The sequence below is a fragment of the Bombus pyrosoma genome, linkage group LG10 (genome assembly GCF_014825855.1).
Source record: "Bombus pyrosoma isolate SC7728 linkage group LG10, ASM1482585v1, whole genome shotgun sequence".
Classification (NCBI taxonomy): domain Eukaryota; kingdom Metazoa; phylum Arthropoda; class Insecta; order Hymenoptera; family Apidae; genus Bombus; species Bombus pyrosoma.
Genome location: NC_057779.1, coordinates 15032061 through 15059648, shown reverse-complemented (window position 1 = coordinate 15059648; position 27588 = coordinate 15032061). Strand labels below are relative to the sequence as shown.

The 27588-nt window shown below is 35.2% G+C and overlaps 2 protein-coding genes and 1 long non-coding RNA gene across 8 annotated transcripts in view; 2 read left to right on the top strand and 1 right to left on the bottom strand.

Moving 5' to 3' along the window:
• Window positions 1–27588, top strand: part of LOC122571792 — a 215792-nt gene that overhangs the window by 81686 nt on the left and 106518 nt on the right. For all 5 annotated transcript variants that reach the window (XM_043735942.1, XM_043735944.1, XM_043735943.1 and 2 more), the window contains exon 3: window positions 19230–19478. In XM_043735942.1, the coding sequence (XP_043591877.1) occupies window positions 19230–19478 (249 nt within the window). The remainder of the gene's footprint in view (window positions 1–19229; window positions 19479–27588) is intronic.
• LOC122571796 lies at window positions 19488–26063 on the top strand. 2 transcript variants are annotated; one of them, XR_006318229.1, is made up of 4 exons: window positions 19488–19991; window positions 20149–20398; window positions 23936–25836; window positions 25927–26063. It is a non-coding gene; the product is annotated as an uncharacterized LOC122571796 (long non-coding RNA). The 2 variants fall into 2 exon arrangements; XR_006318228.1 differs by having other exon boundaries at window positions 19488–20398.
• The window catches only part of LOC122571793, a 5530-nt gene continuing 4751 nt past the window's right edge, over window positions 26810–27588 (bottom strand). The window contains exon 2 of the mRNA XM_043735947.1: window positions 26810–27588. Within this exon, the coding sequence (XP_043591882.1) occupies window positions 26810–27588 (779 nt within the window).

The following is a 27588-nucleotide window of genomic DNA, read 5'->3' as shown; positions in this document are numbered from 1 at the left end:
TCTATTATTTTGTATTTTATATACTTTGTGTTTTAATAATCCTATTATAATACATTGCAAGTCAATGAATTTATCTTACTAATCGTTTTCATATAACGCAAAGAAAATTATACGTAGCTGACAGTTAAAAAATATTCATGTTTTTTTCCATTACGCAAAAAGCACACGGAACGTTGGAAAAATTGCTGGGTCTGCCGTGAAGCTTCTATCTTGTTTATAAATTTATTACTCGTGGGAAAGTGGTGGGAATAAAAGTAGCTGACTAACCCTATGTATATCGAAGCAGATAATGGCGCGATTTTCCTCCTCGATGAAGATAACGGCGCCAGAAAATTCTTCGCAAGATACCGGGGCCTGGAAAATTTAATTTTCGATGTACGCCAGTCTGACGAGACCCTCGTAAATCAGTTGCCAGCCAATCTAATGTATGCAGTGAAAATTCAGAACGAGTAATTCCAACGTCTAGCAACTTTCGAATGAATGTCGGTTTCTAATACATTTCGGATTATAATTCTATACGTGTGTGCAAGCTTGATTACATGCTCTCTCGCGTAAACTCGGATTTATTATTCAACGTCTTTTTCATTTGGTGTTCTACAGCTTTCTATCGTAAACAGAGAAACGCGTATTGCACGAAATAAATGCTTCTTTCATGAAAACAGATGGAGAGGAAAGCATCGCGTATTGATAAGAGGAATATTTTTCTTTTTACGTGGAAACGTTTATTTTCAAGTATGTCAGATTACGTCTCTCTTTAATCTCGTGTAATGCAGCGTAAAACTAATGAAAAGAATAAGATATATCTGCGGCCTAGAGATTTTCTAGAAGATTTAAAAGGACAGATAAAATCAGATACAGCTGTAAGCAGAAAATATTTCGCAATTCAAATCATCTTTAAACGATGATATATTTACTTGAAGTATTTCGCGAACTAATTATTTCTCGATCGCTTTACCTCGATCATCGCTTACGTAAAACAATACGAGGAAAATATTGCAATTCTCAAATGTACACACGTTGTGCATTGTACTGCGCCCGCAAAAAATTTGTCATCTTGCGGATATGATATTCTTTGGAATTATTCATCTTTCTCTTCCAAAGTGTTTCTTGATTATATTAAGGAAGAGGATATGATACGTTTACGCTTACATGGACTACTGTACGTAATACCAATAAGGATGATTTAAAAGAGCAGATAAGCAAGAAAACATATTCTTTTTCGTTCTGTTGAATTATGTATGTTTACTTTTACATCCGCTTCTATTTTCTTCCTATTATTATTATTATTATTATTATTCCTTCCTCGATGGGAAATACGATTTTTGGAAGCTTTTTATATTTTCCTGATTTCTATAGGATTCTTTCGATAAAAATTCTTAATGGTATTATTAAAAAAGAATGTTTGAAATAAGCGACCGATTGAATTAGTATTCATGAAATTTCACTTTCTATTCTTCTTATTGATCTATCTTGGATGCATAAATGTTTCACGAACAATCACATCCTATTTAGTTCGATTATTATATCGATATCGATAACGCATGCTTCGATATTTGGTAATTATGGCTATTTAGATTTCATAGGTAATTTTGGTAAAAGAAGATACAGCTTAAAAGTATGTTTCGTTGCACATTAGGAAATTGAAAACCTGTTCTCTTATCTTTTGTTGAACTGTTAAGATTAAAACAGTATTGATTATTATTATTGAACATTAAAAAAATATATATATAATAAATTATATATTATAAAAAAGGAAAAAAATATATATCTAACAATGTAAATCCTTAGGGAAAATTGGGTTTATTTTAGGAATAATTAAAATCAAATGCAATAACAGTTAATAACAAATCTACTAGAAATTTTACCTGGAAAATCGAGAGTCCTAAATTACCGTTTTTCTCTCGTGATCTATTCCATTCAGCAAATGACCGCCGGTAAAACAAAAGAAAAGTAGAAAATGTCGATTGGCGCGTAGTTTGGATTCTGTAGAATTTACATGTATATTTTTTTAATATTCTTCAGTTCCATTGTTACTATTCAAAAGTTAACGCTTTATTCGTTTGTTATATACATTTCTTAAAGATAAACCTAATACCTTCAGATAACTAATTACCTGTTCGCAATATTTGATCATTATCATGCTACATGATCGGTATATTAATCCGACGAAGTTAGTTCGTAAACTCCAGATTAAGCTAAACTTGAGGTTAAGTAATAGCTGTGGGGCACACATAACGCGGATAGCAGTCTTCCTCGAAGCCATATTGTCATTACATCATGAAACGAACGCAAGGAAGTATAATTCAGCTCTTTCTCGACGTGTCGTGTCAAGTTTGCTCGTTACGTAAACTGTGTATGTTAATGTACAATGTAATGTCTACACGTTTCATTCAATTCTCATGACTTTTTAACGGGCGCAAGGTAAAAAATGGATGGTTTCAGTTGTAAATATATTTTCTCCACTTTGTCAACAAATAGAAAAAACGAACGCAACTTTGCTTTCTCCGAGACATCTGTCGATTGTCGGTGTTGCAAGATGAAACATCTCGAGTAATATCGATGTTTACCGTAGAACATTTCCGTGCTGTAACTCATAGAATTAAGCAGAAGCTCTACAACAAATTGTTTCTCAAACAGAATTCAATCTGATGACTTACGAGTGCATTGATGTAACTCTTGCAGGAAAATGTGATTATGAAAGAACGGGGTGTTAAAGTACAATGTGTGCTTGCTTCTGTTCGTTACGCTTCGTACATTACGCGATTCATCTGCATATTAACACGTTGACTGCCATGGGGGTCACCGGTGACCGGCGCCCGACTTGGCTATAGCGCCGTGGGGGCCACCGGTGACCGGCGACGCAGCAAATATTAAAAGTACATAGCACGATTGTTTGAAAAAAGGACAATAATTGTCTACAACGCCGTGGGGGTCACCGGTGGCCCTCACCACGAAAAATACTTCAAGCATGATTTTATAACTCTTTTATTTGCTGCAAATAATATTTCAACATAATATGCATTGCATAATGAAAAGTTCACGTCGGCGCCTTGGGCAAACTATGGAAAATTCGTCTGGCAGTCAACGTGTTAAAATCTCCTTTTTAGCCATTGAGCACCGTGAAAGGGACGAAAAGTGAATTTTCTATTATTTTCTCTGTAACACATACCGAAACTAATGCACTGACAAAATTTATAAAATTGCGAATGCATTGTTTTATCTGTTGAAGAACAACGTGACTATTAAGGTACGATACTTTCCTCCGTGTGTTATACTTCATATATTACGTGTGCACTTCATATACTTCATATTAAAGTCTTTCTTTCAGCCATCGAGCGGCATGAAAGCTATAAAGTCTCCAAAAATGTGCTTGCCATATTTTCCCGGATTGTATATCGACGCTGTGGTGTTAATAAATTTGCGAAATATTCCTATTTATTACATCGACGTTTTATAAAAATTGTTTCAATTAGAATAGAATAGAATAGAATTATTTATGCTACAAGATACAATAGAACAATAACCTTGCAGGCTGCGCGTAAGCAACTAGAAAAATAGACATAAACTTACTCATAACCAAAGACTCATACATAATGAATAAATCTTAACAATAATATCTACCTATGTACAGTGTTGTGAATAATCGCAGACTCAAACACGCTAACTGTGTATTATTTTTTCGATATTTTCGAGAAACGACTGATCCTGCCTGGATATGTTAAATGAAGTTGTCTTGTAAAAGATAAATTGAACGCTATAGAAATTTCGTGAGGGAAATAGAAGACAAAGAGACAGTTTTTCAACGAGACGATGCTCCTCTACGTACAACCGCAACTACAGCAAGATGGTTTCACAATTTCGGCATGGAATTATTACGATGACCAGCATTGAGTGCTGATGTGGACCCGATCGAGCACCTGTGGGCAATTCTAGCGAGAAAATTTCACGATCAGAAGAAGCAAGCTACTAAAAGAAAGTATTGTGGAGCTTGGAAAAAGAATAAAATCCGCGTGGGCGGATATTCGAAAGGAAACTTTAAATAGGTTAGTGGATAGAGTAGCTAACGGATTAGTAGAAGCAATAAAAAAATAGAGAAAAATCCACTAAACATTGAACGAAAACGTAATAAAATTAACGCTGAGTTTATACCGCTTCACAGCCAAAGAGAATAATTTTCAGAGATTTCATTTCTTCCAGACCTCGGAAGAAGAGAATTTTTGTTTGTTGTATCTTCAGTTTTGCTTTATGTTGTAATACCAAGTTGTGTAAACGACTTCCTCAAACTTGGTTTCGATATCACGAAAAATTTAAAAATAGGCTTCAGTTTATAATTATTCACGGTATTGTTCATATCTGTATCTTAAATTACTCTCTGTTTTCTCAATTCGATTCTCCTCCCCTTCCTCCCTCTCTGCCTCAATTTTTCGATATTATTATTTCATTTAGTAATATATCGTTTTCGTAACAATCGAATAAAACAAGTCTAATTAAATACAATAATATAATTCATAATTAAGCTTCGGAGCTTCCAAAGTTCCCCTCTACATCCAGACAATAAAATAAAAATTTCAGTTTCATCGAGAGACGATTACTCCGCAGGTGAAGTTAATTTTAGCAGACGCCTAGACGTCAATATCGAGGGTTAATCAACGTCCGAACAGAGAGACGGCTTTTGCGAAATGGACAAATACGTAGGAACTAGGAAACACGCGTTATATAGCATAATGCAAACGTTTACCATTCCAAGCTCGGCATTCTCCGGTGATCTGACGGAAGCCTCTGTCGCATTCGCGGAATTCGATTAGTTATGTCGAATAAGAAGCCTTGTTTCTAGGCTGAGCTGGTAGTCGATGTTTGAACGGCCAAGTCATTGCGACTGATCGATTCGAAGGAAATTACTACGTCGATCGAGTTACACGGACGACGAATAAACGGTAGGCTTCTTACGAAAGAACAATCGAAGATTGTTCGTACGGTCGACAAACAGTAGCCGGTAGAAATTATACAGAAACGAGCAGTCGTTTCTTTTTTAGCTACGAATTCTCGATCCTTATTACGCAATGCTGTTACAAGTCACAACAAAGCGACGCTAGCTACATGCTGCCGGCGTTTTTTCGTTTCAACGCAATCGATATGTCTTGAACGGATACGGCCACGTAATTCCTTTTTAATCCTTCATTCGTTTCCCGATCCACGCGAGCTTAACCTTCTGCCAGAAGCCCTCTTTTCTGCTAAAACCTGATAGTAAATTGATCCCACTATAGTTTGCCTTGTTATCAAAGGATAACATTTTAAACGTTTGGTGCAGATCGTGAATGTTGGCGAAAATTTTTATAAATGCAACAGAAGCAGCGAAATTTGAACAGAGATTCGTTCGTTGAACAGCATAAGCTGTGAACTCACAATATTTTATATATTTTTGATTAGCGGGTGCACTCTGTGTACTTTTACATTTTCGAATTCTCTGTAAATATATAAATATCCGTAGTCTTATTTTATTTAATTACAAGCAACAATTACAAGTAAAGAGCTGTTAGTAATATTTTTATTTATTATTTTTAGTCCGTGCCTTTCGGCTTTGGACGAACTTTCGGTTCACATTTCTTACATTTATTGTATCGCACTCCTTGGCATATTCTTATCTCTAGTCGCTAAAACTAATGACTACAAACTATTGCAACTTATGACTACACATTATTGTCCTTTGGTCTTTTGCCTCCTTGCTGTGCTACCTTCTTGTCCTTCCTCCCCGTCTTGTATTGCCCTTGCCCTTCTCTTCTCTATTATTGCTTTTAATTCTGTTAGTCCTTCTCCGTTCTCATTCAGTGTTTTTTCCATGTCTTTTGGTCTTCCGGTTATTTTACATTCTTCTGTTACATGTCTCAGGTCCTCTTTTTCCCTTTCACATAATCTGCATCTTTTTTCTCCCTCCTCTTTCCAGTGTTCCTTCGCTTTGGTCTCGCTTCCACACCTGAGCTGTTAGTAATAAAAAGACGTTATCGATATAGCAATAGCAATTGAAAATTATGAAAGGTATAAAAAATATCGAAAAATAGGGAGACACAACGAAGGTCGTGAATGAAATATGTATGAGAAATATGTTTCTGTGTTTTATTTTACGTCGTACAATATCTGGATATTACATTTGCAAAATTATTGCTTCTCGAATTAATTAATCTTCCCTTCCTTTTATTTTTGCGATAGCAAATTTGAATGAACTTAATTTATGAATTTCACGTTCTAAGTAAGTACAATCTACTTACAACATTTTCCGTAATTCTAATTTTTATCGTCGTACTGGTATTTCAACGCGAGCTTTCACGTTCATCAATGTTAAATGCTGTGAACTATTAAAAATATAAAATTCTATTGGCTTTAATATTTTCTATATCAGATGAAGGATATTTCTCCTTAAAATGCTCATCCTATGACAAATTACGTACATATAACACGACGATAAATAATAGCAATGACGCGTTTAACGACTTTTAGTTTTCTATTTAAATTCTATTACTTTGTCTTTGTCAATATACATAACTAATGGAAATACTTATTTGCATGGCAAATGATCAGTAGGTTTCAAGAGGATCGATTTGCCTATGCCAACCCGACATCTTATAAATAAAATATGTAGATGATTTATTACGCGCCCGTATAATTCAGAATTAATTAGCCGTTAACAGTCGCGCATAACCGGCTTATTATTTCTTTTTCTGCTTCTTGTTGCTGTTTAATATTTATTTCATTTTATCAGATCGCGCATTTCCATATACGAATACTGCTCATCGAAAGCACATTAGAAAACGTATATTGGAATCATAAGTCGAAAAATCGTCTGCGATGTAATTTATGACAAAGGAAGTGATCTTGCATAGTCTACCGAGTTTCGACATAAAAATGGTCAGTTGTGCAATGAGCTTGTTCGACTTCGATACATTTCGAAAAATATTACAGCAACTTACGATTGTATTTCAATCATTTAATGACAGCAGCGGAGAAGCAGGAGAGAAAACGAATATTACGATTATTTGATATAAAAGTATCGCTTGTTATTTTGTAGATCAGATTACAGACTTTCCTCGTGGCAGAGCAGAAACACTGGATTTAGGATTATGTATTTAACCCTTAGAGTGCTATGGACGCATATATGCGTCTGGCGAAAGTCATCAGTGTGGACTAAGGACGCATATATGCGTCTGGCGAAAGCTATCGCTGTGGACTAAGGACGCATATATGCGTTTGTCAATATTTCCGAGCACCTACGCAGAAGTGATACTATTACGTTTGTGTGAGATAAATATAAATGCATTTCAATGTTAATGCCGCGTTCGAAGAAACTGTCTTTTCCTTTTTTTTTTTTATTTAATACTTTGCATTCACAATTTGTCCAATTTGGACATTTGGTAGAATAATCGTGCCGGTACAACACAATTATCAAGAAGAAAATGTGTTGTTTGTTTGAAAAATAAGAGAAGGAACGACAGAAAATGCGATGTCGGATTATGTATCGATCATTGTTTTGAAATTTTTCATGCACAACTGAATTATTAACTTGTGTTATATTTACCAAATTTAGTTTTCTAGTTTATTGTTTTCTAGTTTACTACCCAAATTGTAGTTTATTGTAAATTTCAATGTTTATAATAAATAATTAATACTAGAAAATAACGCTCTTGGATCATTTAATCTCGTGCAAAAGAATTACTATAACTTATTACGATTTGCGCTTTAAATAGTCAATCAACAGAGTTCAGTATAACGAAAAAGCATTCAGTCCACAACGATCGTCAGCGTTGGCCGCGCGCCGTCCGTACGGGTGGCATAGGTTCCGAGTATTCAGCACTCTAAGGGTTAACATTAGAACTATCGATAGTTAACACGAAGCTATTTCTACCAAAGCCAGTCAAAATGACTGGTCTTTTAAAAAATACGTAATGATAGAATATTTTTATATTTATTGATTTATTACTTTCTTACAGAAGCAATTCCATGTTATGTAGTAGATTTTTGATATTATTAACCCTTTGCACTCGAAAGGTGACTCTCACTCACCACGGCGTTCCATGCTGCAACTCCAGTGACGAGCGAGAAGCAACAGTCCCTGTTTATGTTAGATTTCGACATCTGCAATTGACGAGAGTGCAATATTGGTTGGTAAATTGATTCCTTAGTTCTTTATGTTCTTCGTTAGGAAGTGTAAAGTGTTAGACTTTAAAATGGAGATCAAATATTTAATCTCATATGCCTCAGAAACTATGGTTCTGACAACGTCTGCAAAGTTAGTTTGGATTCGACGATCATGGAAAAAGTATTATAGTTTAAAAACCCTTAAAAAATGGTTTTCAGAAGTGAAATTAGCTGAAACGAAGATGAATTTGATTTTGAACTGTTGAAAAATGAGATCAATTATATTGAAGAGTGCACCTTGGTGAATGCTTTATAAATTATCGTAAAAGAAATATGGAAATTAATATTACAAAATCATATTTCCAAACATGTAAATATAAATAAATTAGTAGAAATTATATAATTTCTTTTTGTAAGTTAATTTCTATATAAAATCATTTTACGCTAGTTGTAAGACACGCGTCATGTATACGCTAAATCATCCGGAGTAGCTGCTACGCCCCACCGAAAAGGTCCTCGAGTGCAAAGGATTAATCCATCTGAGATCCCTAAACGAGGGTTGACACATTTATAAAATTGTAGAACCAGTCATTTTCACTGCTGTGGTATTTCTAGCGTTAGCATCTAGCGATCTAATTTTCCTGATAACTGATATCGTCATATCGAATGATACGCGGGAAAAATTTTCAAAACGTGTGGCAAGTTGTACAAAACGAGGAAAATGGTTAATTGAGGTTCGATAAACAGATTGCAGCACCCTTTTACACTTTGACAAGTACCAGTCATTTTTACTGGTATTGGTATAAGTAGCTTTGATACAAAATTATTTTCAGTTTGAATACATAAAAAACAAAATAAAATTCATTATATTATTCTTTTAGTTATCGTTGCGAAAGTCGCGGAAAAAAATATAAAATGAAGTACGAATTTTAAAATAAAACTGTGAAACCGGTCGATTTGACTGGTGTGGTAGTTCTAGTGTTAATTATGATTAAATATTTAATATGATTATCATCGCGATGATTAAACGTAGTGGAATATTTATTTATAGCGAACATATCGGATTCAAAAATGTTAGAACAAGTCGATGTAATTGGTAAATCGTATGTAGTTTAATTGTCAGCTTTTGAGATTGCACATGGGTAGGACAGTCGCGTGAGTCGAGTCCAAGTTGTACGTACACGCACAATAAATAAGAAATATTCTCCATTTCTTTTTCGCAAAAATTTCTCCAATTCTCCCCAACTCTGTTAATCCTGGGGAAAAAAACGTACGTAAATTTTTTGATAAAACGACGAAGTCCTTGAAGCTATGGAGTAGATGAGCTACCTGATCCATTTACAAAACCAAGTGTAGGATGCTGATAAAAGACGCATCTAAAGTTTTTAATAAGACAACGAAATCTCCAAAGTTACTAGTAAACGAGCTGCTTAACTATGTGACGGGTATACTTCCGTGGGGGCCCCGTCACCCAAGTATGGATGACGCTCTTCTTGATCGAGTTAATTAAATATAGGATATTATATAAAGGATATACGACATGAAAATATTAAAAACGCATTATACCATACTTTTTATTAATTTATATTCTGGATAAAATATTACATTATGCTATATCGCGTGGTAACTGTTAAAACATTCCAAACACAATTGAGGTGATTTTGGGCACTTCGAACAATAGTCGTAGACTTCGTCGTCGCTACTCTCCTCACTTTCAAATATATTTTCACGCCGTTTACTGAACATTTTGAGGATGAAAAAATCACTGATGTACGTCCCACAAGTATGCTTCTCGACTAAATGAAAGATCTGAGATATCTGCCATGAGATCCCTCGGAATAGTCTAGCTGGGAAGCTTATCACTTTCTCCATTTCAGAACTAAATAATCTTTTCTTTACAACGAATCGAAGGCGATAAACAATGAATTCCCGCGTGTCGCTTTATTTAGGTTCTGCGTACCGGCGGTCGGATTTGGGCCCCGCAGGAAATTTAGCCGAATCACGCTGGGTGACGAACGTGTTAATGTATTTGCAAAGATTAATTTGACAGAATAATGCACACATGCATCGATTACCTAAATCTCGCACAGTGATCGCCAACGTTCCATTGAAGAAATATCGAACTCGCTACGCAACCTAGTGATACAAAGAAAAATGGTCCAAGTATCGCGTAGTTAAAGAAAGTTTCTTTGTCTCACGAGCGACGTTTTCGATTAGATTCCTCGATGTTACCCGAAGAAATCGTCGTAACACCAATAATTGAAGAATCCTCTTCGACATTTCGAGCACCACCGACGATCTATCGGCAGAATTACCATTTTAATGGAATTTTGAGGTAAAGCGCACTTTCAAGCTGCTCGAAAGAACAACCGAGCAGACGCACGAATATTTGCTCAACTCTCTGAAACTGAGCAGCTTGGAAATTGAAATCTTGCTTCTTGATACACGGCTAAGAGGGCTGTTGAGATTCGCGTCACGCAGCCTTTATCTTCGCTTCAGAATCTATCGGCCATTTTGCTCGGCTCGTTACGGTACACCATTTGAGAACCACTATTCTTTGAGGTGATCGAACTTGGCGATGGCAATGCAGCGTTTATGTCACGAAGAAGGAGAGGGCAATGAAGAAGAAGAAGAAGAAGAAGGAGAAGGAGCAGAAGAAGAAGCAGAGGAAGAAAGACTCACTAACGGGCAACAGCTGGTCGTTTACTTGTTTGGCCACGGTTTCTCGGATACGCGTCCGGACCGTTGTTACCAACCGATTTATCAAAACCGGTCAGTCCTTCCAACCTCTTTCGCCATTCTTTTTCTTGCCTCTGGCTCTGTCGATGAGACCGGTCCTGTAGCCCATTTCCCTTTCGTTCCCCGCCATTTGCTTCTTCTACGCTCGCCAACCGGCTACTTTACATGTTGGATCACGTATCGGGAAATTTCTTATTTTTCACCAGCTATCGAGGTCTAAGGTTGACAGGTTTCTTCGGAACAATGCGCAAGTAGCTTTCAGCTAAATCTCACACTGGTAAAAGTTGCATGTTCTCCCGTCTCAGTTGGATTTATATGGAGTTCCATGAGATTACGCGGAGTTGATTCGCATAAAGTTTTCAGAAACGTTCTTAAGAACATCAAAAGAGAAGCTACGAGATTTTTTATTCGCTTTAGCTCGAGCCCACGAAGGTTTCGCGTTGACTAGTTGCTTTGCTGCAACGTGCAAGTAAATGGTTTGCTGCGAGATCAGAAAATGGTAAAACGTTGCTTTCATCTTAATATTTCTATAGAATTTGGAGAACTAGTCGTCGTAAATTTTCGAAATACACAGTTTCATTCTCGAGATGGTCAAGGGAAAGACTAAAATCTTGTACTTGATTCGATTTAAACTATTTTAGTTTCTTAGAAATTGCACTATTCTTAGTTGCGCTTTTAAAATATCTTTTTGGTCTCTATTTTTTCTTATGCACCTTTTACTTTCTATATTTTATTTATTTAATTCTATTTAATTATTTAATTATTCTATTTATGTAATTCTATTCTATTAGTTCCAATTTTATTTATTTAATTTTATTAATTTTAATAAGTCGTTAAAAGTCATCTAGACTAGCTTGTATTCTGAAACGAAAATTTTAAGATTCGAGGGCAACAGCCCGAGAGATCGTTGCTCTGGTACATTTGTATATACTTTAGCTAAAAATATAAGTTTTACGAGTTCTACTTTCTTATAGGATCACCTATACCATTGATATTATTAATTTTAGTTTATTATCTATTTTGAATACCCAGAGGCTCAATATTTTTTACGAGTAATATTTGTTCCATTATTATTTGCCTTGATATTTGCTCTTGTTTTTCTTTCATAATCGAAACGAAAAGAAATACTTTGTTATGCAACAAATTGATGAATGAAATTCATAAGAGTGACATATTAATGTCCGTAAGGCACATAATGGTACATTTGGGACAGGCAAGTGTCTGGCTTGACTTTCGAACGTTAATGCACGTAATAAGCGTTTTTAAACTTTAAACGATTCTTTCAATCGCTACAAGCAGTTTCTCGCCTGCCTACGCGTTCGAATCTGCATACAGATTTCGCGTATAATGAAATCGAGAACGAGTTAAGTTACGTATGCCCCGTTCGTTTCTTCTCTGTCTTCCGAGTTTCTTCCCTTATAAAGATCGCTGCATAGGAGAATGACTTTCTCCAGTGGCTCGCAGGAAAGCTCGTTTAATACTCTCCCACGTGTTTCCATGAGTAATCGCTATCTTCCGGTGGATCGAAAAAGATGATGAAAGTATAACGTGAATCAACTTGAAACGCAGGGGAATTCTCTGTATCCGATCTCTCGGTGAAAAGTAAGATTTCTTGTGTATTTTTCGTATTTTTAGCTCGATACGTATAGTTGCTTATAAATATCTGAATGGACTAAACGATTTGTAATAGATAATAGTACACGAATAAAAAATGATCCAAAACATCACTTTTTTTACGAGATAAATTCCAATTATTTGTTTAAAAGTCGATAGACGAATCCAGTTACAGCACATATTTTGTATAGTTAACTCGTAACCATCTGGATAGTCTAACCGGTTTGTAGTAGCTGGTGCCACGTGAAAAAAAGACTATGAAAAGCGTCACTCATCACGTTTTTAAAAATTCGACAAAAAAATTCTAATTATTTGTTTAAAAGTCGATAGACGATTCCAGTTACATTACATATTTTGTATAGTTAACTCGCAATCATCTGGATAGTCTAACCGGTTTGTAATAGCTGGTACCACGTGAAAGAAGACGATGAAAATCGTCACTAACCACGTTTTTAAAAATCTACAAACAAATTCTAATTATTTGTTTAAAAGTCAATCGACAATTCCAGTTACATCACATATTTTATATAGTTAACTCGTAACCATCTGGATAGTCTAACCGATTTGTAGTAGCTGGTGCTACGTGAAAAAGAGACGATGAAAATCGTCAATAACCACGTTTTTAAAAATCTACAAACAAATTCTAATTATTTGTTTAAAAGTCAATCGACAATTCCAGTTTCATCACATATTTTGTATAGTTGATATTTTCGATGTATACAATTGATCACTGTCATCATGATAAAACGAAATTTCTTGTTGATTCATTATTATTGATTATCTCTATACTAATGATATTTGCAATCTTTTCAATTGTTGAAATTTCAGTAGATATATATATATATATATATATAAAATACGGTACATTGTGATAGAAAAAATATAATAAGAGATCTATACTAATTGCAAACCTGTTAACACGAATATCTAAATTGGCTGAAGCAATGAATACATTAACCTCATTACATATATGGTAATTCTAATGAGAATTATTAGCATATTCAACTTTATTAAGATTTCACACTTAATGAGGTAATGATCCTTGATCGATCAAAGAATTAATTGAATAATTTTCCAACAACTTGTCAGACTTATCTCGTTTTGCTATAAATGTTTGAATTAAGTATTATTGTACGAGTATGTAGAACGATTGTTGTTCTCTGAAGTTGCAAGATATTTATGACAAACATACAGCTAGTAATTATTATATGACATGGACGATATTTAATCTCAAATATATATATATATATATCAATGTTAAACATAGTGATACTAAATATCGTGAGTTATTAATGCAATGTTCAGATATCTTTGACGATATCTGCGAAGCGTATACTTGCAATAAATACCTTATGCATATGCATTTCCAGACTCGTTTCAAATTTTACCAATATGATACGCGTTTCATTACAGTGGCAATGAAATTTCAAAATGTCTGGCAGAACGCGCTGTATTCACAAAAATACGTAAGACTCGTAGAAAGAGAATAAATTTCATAATAAATAATAATATAATCATATCAATTACGTAATATTATCGCTGAGTGTAGCTTGAATATAATTCTATAAGATTAATTATATACAATAATAATAATAAATATATTAATAATATCATTATAATATAAATATTATTTATATTAATACAAGTAATACAAAATTCAAATTATTTCCACGATCTACTCTATGTTCCACCAGAAGCGATTCAAAATTTCGATACTTTTGAACGCACGATTTTCAGCCAGACAAATCTCTCTAAACAAATTATGACATCGAGACAGCCATACGTTCCAGTTTAAACGAGGGGAAGCTTTAACAGCAGCGTGAAGAAAATTGTCGCATAATCATAAAAACTGCTATTCCTTCAGGATTGCGAATGTCTTCCTTGAAGATGGTTGGTTACTATTTACGACATTCACACCATCAGCCAAGTAATCGTTCTTTACAATACGACGGTGGCTTATCAGATTTTATCTAACAAATACATTCTCCTTGCTGATGCGAGCAATTTGAAATTACGCGGAGATTGCAATGTTTATCGTTAGCATCCCATTTTGGAGAAAATCCTATCAAAAGGAGGATGAACGTTTTTCGAGGATTATACACGTCTGCCACATTTTTCCCTGAGATCTCTTGGTGCTTCAATTTAAAAACGAAGAGATTGTGCTTACGGCTGTGCGTGCCACTTCAAAAATCTTTTTTACGATCGGATTTGTTGAAGCTTTGACATGATGAAACTTGATCAAGTTAGTGATCGTTGTATTAAGCTACGTTCTATTTTATTTGACGACCTGCAGCGAGGTAATCTCAATGTTTATGCAATGAAGTGGCTGCTTCTATGTTTGAACGTGTTTTTCAAAATGCATATTTAGATGGTTTCTTCTAGTTGGATTAGAGAAATATGTCTTCTTTATACAACGAGAGATCTCGCAAATCATATTACTTTTGTAATGCTAATCCTCTTCGCGATCGTACAGTTCCCGTTAGAAGAAAATGTATCTCTTTTGGAATCGCAAATTAATGGATTAATGTGAAAATAAACACGAAATATGATCTGTCAGTCGAGTTTATCAGTTTTATATACGACCATTTGGCAAACATACGCGCGTACTGCTATCGTGCAAATTAACACGGTACGAGATAAGTGATAGGTAAGTTTCTCAGGTCTTTGACATAAGCTACTACATTAGAACTTTTGCATACAAATAAAATTTCAGCACTTGGAGTCGCTCATAAACACGTCGTCAGAGAACCAGATCTTAACAGACGCCAGATCATTTCGCAATTTAACTTCGTCATTTGCAACTGATGTCGATCGTTAACATTTACGAAATAGAACAGTGTTCTCGGTATGTAAAACTAACGCGGAGCAGCTCATCTTCATATACGTAAAGATAATAGCTACTTTAATAACAGAATTTAATTTGTTCAACAATTTCGGTAATTATTTAGGTAAAAAAAATCTGTTGTAAAGAAGAACACAGAGATCTGTATGTAGGTGATAAAGATATCGATACCGAGGAAATTAATTAGAAATTAGAAATGTTACAGTAACATTAAATTACGTGTAATAAATTGTAATGGATAATTAGAAATTTGATGTAATTTTAGTTCCCAACTTCTATTCATCGGAGAATTAAAGCAAGGGAGGAATTCTGATGACTTTTGAAAAGAGAAGGCAGAAATTGAATTAATTGGTTGGTTTAATCCTAAAAACGTGGTAGAGGAGAAGATAGCCTAAGGAGATTAGAAAGGAGCAAGAGTATTCTAAATTTGGAGCAAATCGGCTGTAGCTAGGACCCTCGACGTTCCGTTATACTGAAAATTTAGACGAAAACATTATAGTCAGGTTTTGACGTTCATGGAACAAGAGTTTTCCAATTAATTTACTTGCATCATTAGCGCATGATTTACCTAGTGATTATCAATAGAACGCATATTATATGTTCATACACGGACTAGTTTGTAATACGATGTTCACAGTTCCGGTGAACAGCACGGTGACACGAACGCGTTAGTGTTGTTCGTACCGCGTTAAGTTAATTTTAACACGTCCCGTGAATTACATCTGACAGTGTGTGCGTTAGCCATCGTATGTTTATGTATGCTTTTGTTATTCTAAAATCGAAGCATCTACGAAACTTGCCAGTAGCCTGAAGAAAATTTCATCGTGTTTATTATTTATTTATAAACGGCGGATTTATATTTTATGCCAATTTATATTTTCTTATGAATAAGACTAAGGAAATGGAAGTTGAGTAGACTTGATAAATATTATGGCGAGCTCTATACTTTGAATATTTTATGTATTCCAGCGTGTTTTCACGTGCAGTACGTGTCTTTAACACTAGAACTACCGATAGTTAACACTAAACTATTTCTAGCAAAGCCAATGCAAATGACTGGTCTTTAAAAAATACGTAATAATAGAATATTTTTATATTTGTTGATTTATTACTTTCTTACAAAAGAAATTCCATGTTGTGTAGTACATTTTTGGTATTTTAATCCATCTGGGATCCCTAAACGAGGGTTGACACATTTATAAAATTGTAGAACCAGTCATTCTGACTGCTGTGGTATTTCAAGTGTTAGCATCTAGCGATCTAGCGAATTTTCCGGAATTTTCCTCATGACTGATATCGTCATATCGAATGATATGCGGTAAAAATTTAAAAAGACATGTGGCAAGTTGTACAAAACGAGAAAACTAGTTAATTGGGGTTCGATAAACAGATTGCAGGACTCCTGTACAGTTTGAATACATAGAAAACAAAATAAAATTCATTATATTATTCTTTTGTTTATCATTGTTAAAGTCATTACATCATTGCGGGAAAAGAATATAACACGAAGTAAGAATTTTAAAATAAAATTGTAAAACCAGTCAATTTGATTGGTGTGGTAGTTCTTGTGTTAAATTTCACATAAACGCATTGCAGCATAAACTCTATTGCGTCTACAACAATGAAACGATTTGGCAATAAGAACACGCGTTCGTGCGATGCAAGCACAACGAATGCTCAAGTTCATTTGTCAGTAAGATATTTAAATTCTCCGCGATTTCTAACAAATTTCATTCGCAAATTTTAGATTTAAGATGGTACCCCGCTGGGGTAGCCACCCACGCGATAATCAAACAGCTAAAAAAATTCACCAAATGTCCAAATTGGACAAATTGTGAATTGAAATTATTAAATAAAAAAAAAAATTTTAGATTTTGCAGAGAATTTGTAGTTCTTAGAGACGAGAAATTCCATCTCCTGGAAGAAAAATTAATTAAATTATCTCGTTTACATCTGTGGTTGTTTGTACTATGCAAATTGAGATTAGGTTGAATTTTAATAACAATAGAGATTTAACTCTCGCATGACACGGTAGTTAGGTTGCAGAAAAGTGATACTCTTGATGCATCTAATCCATTTTTCTTCTCTCGTATCGTTCGAAAATTGATTGCCACGTATAAAACAGGCCACATTTTCATCTTCCTCGCTTCCACTCGATGACTTTCTTTCGAATTTCTTTCCGAAACACGCGTCCCTAATTTTGAAGGCATTTTTTAATATAATTGCCAACACTAATATATAGATAAGTGACAGAACGAGATCGCCACTTTGGAATATAAAAATAGAAGCAATATGCCAAGCGTCGCCAAAAATAAATTCTAGAATCACGTACTTTAGATGTTGAAATACGACTTTGAATATTAAGACGTAACCTAGTGGCGAATTCCTTCGTTTTTGCTGTCATTGAACTAGCGGAATTTCTATTTTAAATTCCAATCGCCACTTACAGGCAGGAGCACTTAACAAGAAAGATTCATCAGCGAACGAAATTTGGACCCCTTAAACATATCGCTTTTTATGGGAATAAATGTAGTTAATTTATTATAATAAATGCAATACATGGTATTAACGTGGTACTCATATTATTGAATGCTTACATTCGGTTTGTGTGAGTATGGCAGAGAGAGTTTAGACTGGAAGGTCGTCGAGACTTTTATATTTATTAAACAAATAAACGTCAAATTCTTTATCCTCAATATTTCTACGTTATATGTTTAAACAGAGAAATGTAGTTTTTAAAAATAACGTCAATAATATCATTGTATTATTGCTTATGTTCTAAGAATACATGTTACTCAATATCCTTAAGTACGTTGATTACAATGTACTGTCTTTTTATTAATTGAAATTTGTGAAATCTAATACGATACGTCATTTCAGGAGCTAAATTTCAATATAGAAATTAAAGATTATATATTAAGAAAGAAGATGGTGCACTGGCGGAAAAACAGAGCACTTTGCAGAAAACTCTGGGAACAGCCAATTCCTTTGTCTTTTGCTCTCACTTAACCAACGCCGTTTCTATTTCAAACTGCAATTACCGTTTGCCGGCTGCAGCATTTAACAACAAAAATTGATCAGGCCGAAATTTGGATCATTTAAACTGCATCTATCTCCAGAAGTGAAACTGCAGCGTGTAGCAGAACACTGCTAGAAATCTTGTTTCTTTAACTTGTCCTTGCAACAAACGTCTATCGCAATTTGAAGGAGCTTAATTAACCACGACGGCGGGATATTACCGTCGATCATAATTTTCACGCGGCAAGTACCAATTTCCCCGTAATGGGTTCGGAACGGTACTAGCCGTCCCACCGTCGTCTTTCCTTGCTTATTTAATTGAAAATCACCTGCCTCGCAAAATCACCTTTCTCTCTCTTTCGCCTCTTTCTCCCTCTCCCTCTCTCTCTTTCTCTGTTTGTTCCCTTTTGGACCGTTTCTTCACAGCGAGTATTGCTCAGCAGTTTGATATGGCGCGCACGTTCGTGGAAGCGTGAACTTAGCCGCGAGCACTCGGCAAGATTAAATTTGAAACATTAATAACGCGGCCGAAAATCCCGAAAGAAGGTAGAGGGAAGCTGGTCCCAGGTCCGGGCTTTGAATTACTAAACCTCATTACGCGTCCCTTTATCCGCCGCGCCTTAAAAATTCCATCGTCGTTCGCGAATTCTCGTTTAATACGAGGAAAAGAAATTGAAAGTGATAGAAGGAAAAAAGAAAACAAAAGAGAGAAAAAAGAGAACGGTCGAAAGGAACAGAAAAGAGGCGATCGTTTCGAAAGGAGAGTCGAAGCAAAGAGAGGAGAGAAATTATCGCCACGAAGGTGCCGATTTATCGTTCACCAGAGGGCAGGAAAATGACCGATATCGCTTGACTCGGTGCTCACGCGTGCTTCATTTGTCTGTTTCAGCTGCGTCGTATCGCGGTCCCGGCCAGGATGAAGACAAGGACTCGTACGCGGCTAGAATCGCGTTCACGGGCAACTCGCGGATCCTGGGACCGATCTGCATAGTCGTGGGCGCCCTTATGCTCGCCCTCGGCGTGCTGCTTTGCATGCTGACTAGAAGGGCGCGAAGAAGGGAGCGCAGGGTTGGCTTCCATTGTCCTCTGCATGGCGATTTTTACCCTCTGAGTCCTGTTCAGGGCGTCAAGATGCTTGGTGAGTCGACATTCTGTCTGTGCATAAAGATACCTTCCCTTTTCAGATGCCAGGCCATCAAGCGTACAACGATACGTTTTTCCACGATTTTAGCAATATTTGCTGTTTGGTAAACACACATTCGACGGTGAGACGTTGCTAATCATTCAAACATACAGAGACTTTTTAGTCTTCTGCAATTTGCACCTGCTCTCGTTTTCCAGTGGCGCGTTTTTCAGTCAGGTTCTACACGTTTCATCTCTACTTCTGAACGATAGGAAATTTAATACAGAAAAATCACAGAGAAATCACAGTATAAGCGGTTGCCTGATGATTCTGCGCACAAAAATAGGTGGAAAAAGAATAACATTTTTTAACTCTAACTTCTTGATTTTTGTACGGGGCTGTTTCTCTGTACGGCAGAGTTTGACGCGAAAACGATGCAGCACTGCAATGTGTGACGGATAATGCTGTTCTCTACGCAAGAACATTGGAAGGAAGTTTTTGATAATTAAATTCTAATTTTTCTCAAAGGTACGATTCATATACTTGAACTTTAATGATTTAATTTAATAATTAATAATACAATTGAGTGTGATATATTTTAAAGCACTGTACGACACATAGACCCAGGTCACAATTTTTACACTCATAGTGTTTTTCAAATTGCTCTTCGTTTTCTATTTTGAAGCTACATTTTGAGGTGAAAGATTCTACAAAATTATAAGGATACGGGTCGGCATGTTAAAAAGAGCATCTAACAATGGTATATTTATTTGAACAAAAAGCAACAATTGTTATCTGACACTGGCGTATCAAAAACAAAGACTGTATATTCTGCCTGTATATCGTTAACACTGTTATAAGACATTGCGAGGGCAGAAGAAGTGTGAAGCAAGACAAATGAAAAAGTTAATTTAATTCAAACGGCGAGCGAATGAGTAAGTAGAGTGAGCCACTATAGTGGCGTGTCGTAATATAAGATGACATCCGCGAAAGCCACTATAGTGGCGCATCGTACCTGAAAAATTAAGGCTTCATTTTCAAGAAAAATCGGTTTGAAGATCCGCCCCAGGTACCCGTGTGCTAATTGTAGGTTTCCAATTACCCGACCTCTCCTTCCCCTCGTATTATCAACGTAAATCGATATTTATCAACGTGAACAATGTCACGGTTTGCTTCCTATCGTTGCTGTTATCTTATTTCCGCACTGTCCGCGTTTGGAATGCTTTCATAAATAAGGACAAGGGTATTACTTTTTGTAAATCATTTTATTTACGTAACAAGTCGACCGTGTTGCTGTACACATAACTCTGCTTATCTTATTAAATTATATATAATTATATTATATGGAAACTTACAATTAGCACACGGTTATCCGACAGATCTTGCAGCTAATTTCTCTGGAAAACGAAGCTTCAAAGGGAAAAATGTTATTCTTCTTTTCCGACTGTTTTTTGTCTGTACATGATAAAGGTAGATAATTTCGCAGACATGCCGTATATTTGGAGTCGAGTAGTATATAAATGTTATAATAAATAGAATGGTAGCCACAGTATAGCTATCATTTTGAATAAACACGTTTTAAACAAACGTTCGTAGTATAATTACAGTAAAACTTTACTGTTTGATAAAATTGAAACTTCGTACGGAGATTGAAGTTATATAATACACAAGTCCCTGACGTTTTAGAAACACTTTGCGCATAAAATACAAATCTCGGAAATGCCTGATCTCGAGTTTTAAATTATCTTCAGTACTCGTGATTGCTACATTACGAAGCGGAAAATGTTGATGTCTAGAATTGCAGAAAATATTCGAGCGTAATTAGCTACATATGCTTGTGAAGGATTAACAGAGAAGATTATAAAAACCTGATGGCCTGATTTAAATTACATCACCTATCGAAAGTTTTGCCAGCATACGTCATTCGACGCCACTTACCCAACAAATTTTCCAACACGTGATAGTTTAACTAACAATGTATGATAACTGTTTACTTAAGCTACATGTAATAAGTTAAAATTAGAAGCAGAATCGCAGCAAGGACTGGAAGATTTCTATTTAATGCCAAAGCAAAGAACTTTCCACGTGCGTTAATTTTCAGTTGATCGGGCATTGTCATTGAATATTAATGGACTGTAACGAATGAAACGTAAAACGCGCAACGTAAAATACGTAACGGATTTTTGCAGGAAACCGTAGAAAATTTCCAAGCAATTTCAAACAGTAGAATTTTCTTTCAATCACTTTTTAATTACTAGGTTGTATAATAAAGTTGAAGAATATTGCAAAGTATTATAAATACAACTGCGATGAATATACAAATAATATGGGTCAATATCGTTTATAATTACAATTATTATTTAATGAAAGCAATGAAAAACAAAATTATGAACTTTTCATAAAAGAATCGTTTCTGAATCTAACGCAGCAGAAATTGTTACGATTTCGTTCAAAAATGAAACATCAATTGTTTTAATGTTTGGCCATTTTCTTCGCGTGTGATTGTTAAATAATTTAAAAAATGTAGAAACACGTGTATTCCACGTTTCTTGATACAAAAACAAAAGTTTTGAAATGACCGTGTCCATTCACAAAGAATATTAAAGCAAAATAGTGCATGCTTCGTTGATTAAATAAAACTTGTAGACAAACGTGGGTAATTATTCTAACCCAAGCAACCTAATACAGAGAAGTAAATAAATCTTTGTGAATGTACGTAATATAGACGTCTATTGGTTCTTAACGAGTTCAATTTCGAAAGTATCATACTCATTCGCGTAAAACCTACAAGCAAAACAAAATGAAATTATCTTCGTTTATCCGACTTTCAAATCAACTCTTCAATTTACTAGACCTGAATGTTTTCACGTAACTCGATTCTCATTTGGCAAGACAATTTTCGCAAATTAAATTGAATTTCCATTAAACTCGCAATACCGAGAATTCATTTTATAGAAAGATGGAAATAAATTCCACACGTCATTATAAAATAATAGTGCGGTGTATCAGAAAAATGTTCTATTCCTCAGCTCCAAATATGAAAATTTACGCTCCACCGTTCACTCATTGTCGAGCAACGAGGCTGATCAAAGTTTAGCTCTACAGTTTACAGTATAACGCACACGCGTCGAACGTTTCTGCTTCGAGCAGAAACTTTAAACGTACATTCCCTTTATACTTTGCAGTTCCATTGCTATTCGATGAACGTCCGAGGGAAACAGAAAAATTTTCCGCCTGAGTCGTGGTCCCATGAACATATCTACCATTATTATTCAGCGCTATTCTGTATACTCCACGTTCGTCTTGAATTTGCGTAGCAAACATCAAATTCGAATAATCTTTGCTGCCAGTCGTAGAGCAAAGTTCAAAAGAAAATAACGCTAATGTTATGTTATGTCTATTAGCCATCAACCAGCCCTCACTTTTCCAAGTTATATATCACTTGGTGTCAGATTGACATGGCAAAAAATCATCACAGATTAATATTCCAAGATTAGATTCGCGTCATTGGCGAGTAACAAATGAACGTGCTGATCGTATTTATCGCAATGTATCGCTCCACGTTGCTGAAAAGTAATAAAATATCGTTGATAACAACATAGTCACGCTACTATGTGTAGGAACCACCACTTTCACATTTTCCTTTAGCGAGACTTTGTTAAATTGACAGAAACTTTTGCTGTTCCGTAAAATAATACACGTCGATATTCAGTTCGAGGATTAATATAAGTAGTTCGAAGATTTGACTAAATTATCGTATGTTTAGACTATGTTCAAAATTGAACATCGACGTGCGTGCACAGAGTAGCGAAACTTTCTCTCAATTTCATCGAATCCCGCTAAACGTGAAAAAAGAATTTGACATGTGAAAAATAACAGGTTTCTACACGTAGTAGCAAATAGTGTAAATATTTGATTTACTATTTCATGTTTAGGATATGTGTAAATTAAAATATCGACGTACATTTAGAAGGCGTACAGAACGGCAACACTTTCTCTCAATGTAATTGTATCTTACTAAATGGGAATGTGGAAATGAACGCTTCCTACACATAGTGTACGCATATTTATCAACGTTTAGGCATAGTCTAAATAGTCGAAATATTTAGACATAGTATACAATAATTTTTTATCATACGAATTGCAAGAATAAATTCTCACTATTGATATGATTCTTATTATTGATACGAGTTCCATACTTTCAAATGCTTCATTATCGATATTGTTTCTGCAAAAAGTATATTTGTAAAAATTACGATTTATATAATGGAGCTATTTACAAATTCATAAACATTGTAAAATATATTTGCCTGCAATGCGATCTGTCTGTAATAAATTTCGTTAAAATCGTGCAATAATAATAAATTGAAATTAAGCGGATTAATTTACGACTGATCGCGTTACTACATTACCATAATCACAGTTACATGATTCATAATTATTTTTCATAATCATAATTATTGTTTCCATAGATTATATAAATTTGCAAGAGGGAAAGGAATAGCAACAAATATTAATTTACAGAGAAATTCTAAAGAAACACGTCTTAACAATACAAATAGCCGAGACATCGACCACAAATTAAATGCTTATACTCGATCGATCATCAATAAAATACCAATCGCTAAAATCTACTCTTCGGTTTCTTAGAACACACGCCTCTGTAAGTATAAAATATAAAGTACAAAGTAGAATATTTGTTCTTATTTCGCCATTTAATTTTCCATTCGCCAATATCTTATAAAAATACTCGATATAAATCGATCGCGATTAAAGGCAAAGGACAGTTAATGAAATAACGAGATCTGGAAGTTGCAGCAATCGAACAAGTTCGAACGTTCCTCGAAGGCATTTTACAGTTTTCCAGCGCGGAGGACGCCGGTTCGACCTGTCTTAGGAAGCCTATCGGAAACGTTAGTTTATCACGGCGTGTTCCAGTTCGTGTCAATTGCTCTAAATTCAGGACGAGGCTGGATCAGGGCTAGGGTAGCTAACTGGATTGTAGGAATTCAGGCTAATACGAGTCTATCAAATTATTCCGTCGGCCAGTCGCACGCGTTGCGACTCCTGCAGCATCTTGTTGTCGGCTTTAACCCGACAATTTTCATCTGCGAATATCTGCTTTATGTGTTCCTGCGGTGTTGACGTAGCGCGTTCGCTTCTGTGTACAAATATTCTGGCGAAAGAGTCGGCTCTGGTTTTATAAAGTAGGATTTCAAAAATGCCAGATAAATCTTTCTTAGTGTTTAAACCAGCTTTGATATATTTGCAGGTGGATGTTTTCTTAAACAGCGATTCCGGTGATTTATAACGTGGATTTAAATATACAACGGACTTGTACGAAGACGTACAGTGACAAATAAAAGTTAGATTGCAGAAATGAAGATAATTAAGTATACCGTTGGTGATTAATTGGCTATAGATCCAGTGCTGTGAATAATTTTGCTCTTGAACACGTTCCCTTCGCATTAGTTTTTCGATATCTTCGAGAAACCTCAAGATATCTTGATATGTTTGTTGAAATAAAAGATAAAAGGCAATTTCTCAACAAGACAATGCTCCTATTCATCTTGTCACCGCTACAAAAAAAGTGGTTTCAAGATTTTGGAGTGGAATCATCATCGTGAGCAACTTTGTGTCCTGATCTGAACTCGATCGAGGAGAAGCTGCGAGAAATGAAGATTTAAATAAATTAATGGATAGTGTACCTAACGGAGTAATAGAAATAATAAAAGACAACATGTTTTCTCACAGCGAGAAACACAATTTTAGGAGAAATTTTCATTGTTTCTAGACTTGAAGAGAACACAGTTCTCATCTTTGCTTTACGTTACAATATGAAATAATATTAACGACTTGCTCAATTTTTCTTTTAATATTATGAAAAATCTAAAAATGCATTTGAATTTATAATTATTCACGGCACTGTATATTAAATGTACAAGACGCAATTGAAGTTATATCAACTTGCAAAATTCTGTACAATATGCAACAATAATAATAAGAAGACTGAGATAATAGTAAGAATAATAGGTTTCAAACAAAGATGCTACAATCTGCGATGATATTATTTTATTGGAATCTTTCGGGTGGCGTGTTGGATACGCCAGAAACAGACAATAATGTGATATGTGAAATGTGAAATCTGAAAACGATTAGATCTTGCTAAATTATTCACTGTCGTCGCTATATTTAACCGGGTTCATCGAACCTGTACGTAGTACATACATCAGACGTGCTTTAAATACAAAGGTTCAGCTGATATCCGAAAGGCATGTGTAATAGAAAATTAATTTTCCATTAAAGTCTTCCAATAAAAGCGTTGAACGAAATAGCATGAATCCATCGTAAAAAAGATATACAATTTTCGTATGTAAGTATGTAATAAAAACGTAACTGAAACGTAAACCTCGCTTAGAGGAACGCTACCATTCGATATTAATTCAAATATTTGTAACAGCAGCAAAAATCGTTTACCACACTTTTCACCGAAATTCTTTGCATTTGGAAGATTTTGCGAAACGCTTAGAAAACGAAACGACGTTCAAGATAAAATTATTTTCGACGAAAAAAGTGCGACATCGCCGAAGAAATGCAAAGGCCTCGACCCAGCGTCTGAATGTAGGTCAGCTGTAAACTCGAAGTTGCGACTGTAAATTTCTTAAGCTCGCCGAATCGTAAAGAGAAGCGGCATTAAATATTCGTAGGCCAGACACAGTCGGTGCGGTTTAAAAATTTGAAAAGCTCGACGAACGGGATATAAACGGCAGGTGAGAGAACGAATTTCTCGGGAATTTGTTATGTCGGCCGTCAATTTCGACTGCAATACGCGTGTAACCGTCGTTGATGCTGCGGAGCGTGGAAAATAAAAAGAAAAATGCTTTGGAAAACATCAATTTATCAAGACACGCAGCCGAAGTGCTGCTTTTGACGTGGCCGCTCCCGTTGAATTTTCGACGTGCGGTGAAACATGAAGTTTCCAGGCTGCACGTTGTTTAGGAAACTGAATATCATGCCTCGTTTTCGCGCCTAAGTGACTAGTTTCTCGAAAGCCACGTGTGATTGACGTTTTGATATTTCGCTGAGATTGCACCTTTCATTTCTCTTCATTCGTATCGCATCGAAGACACATGACGTTTCTCAGTTTCACACGAGATTCAATTGCTTTTCTTTGCGATACGCGGGATTACGTTTTTTAAAAAACATAGCAACAGCCGAACTTTATCTTCGATACGCGCGCTTGTTTCTTGTTAATACGTTCGGAAAAATGTTGCAGAAATGACATGTCGTATGACGATGATATCGATATTATTGAATTATTTTTCTGTTGCAATTAACTAGATGAACTATAAAAATAACGTACGTGAAAATTCTTGGCGAATGGCTACGAGACAATTCTGTTCTTCTATGCTTCCAGAATTTATTTTCGTTCTTCCAATACGATACATCATCGATAGAAAAGGATGAAATATTTTAGCTGTTGAAGGTATTGAGTTAATCGATACGGAAAGATGAGGAATTGTTATTAGTACCAAAGTTATGGAATTAATCAATAGAGAAACGCGAGACAAATGAGTATGAAACCCATTCTGTTCTTGTATGTTAGCAGAATATATTTTTGTTTCTCGAATATGATACATCATTGATAGAAAATGATGAAATATTTTTGCTGTTGAAGGTATTGAGTTAATCGATACGGAAATGTGAGGAATTGTTATTAGTACTAAAGTTATCGAATTAATCAATAGAGAAACACGAGACAAATGGGTATGAAACCCATTCTGTTCTTGTATGTTGGCAGAATATATTTTCGTTTCTCGAATATGATACATCATCGATAGAAAATGATGAAATATTTTTGCTGTTGAAGGTATTGAGTTAATCGATACGGAAAGATGAGGAATTGTTATTAGTACCAAAGTTATAGAATTAATCAATAGAGAAACGCGAGACAAATGGGTATGATGAAACCCATTCTGTTCTTGTATGTTAGCAGAATATATTTTCGTTTCTCGAATATGATACATCATCGATAGAAAATGATGAAATATTTTGACTGTTGAAGGTATTGAGTTAATCGATACGGAAATATGAGGAATTGTTATTAGTACCAAAGTTATCGAAT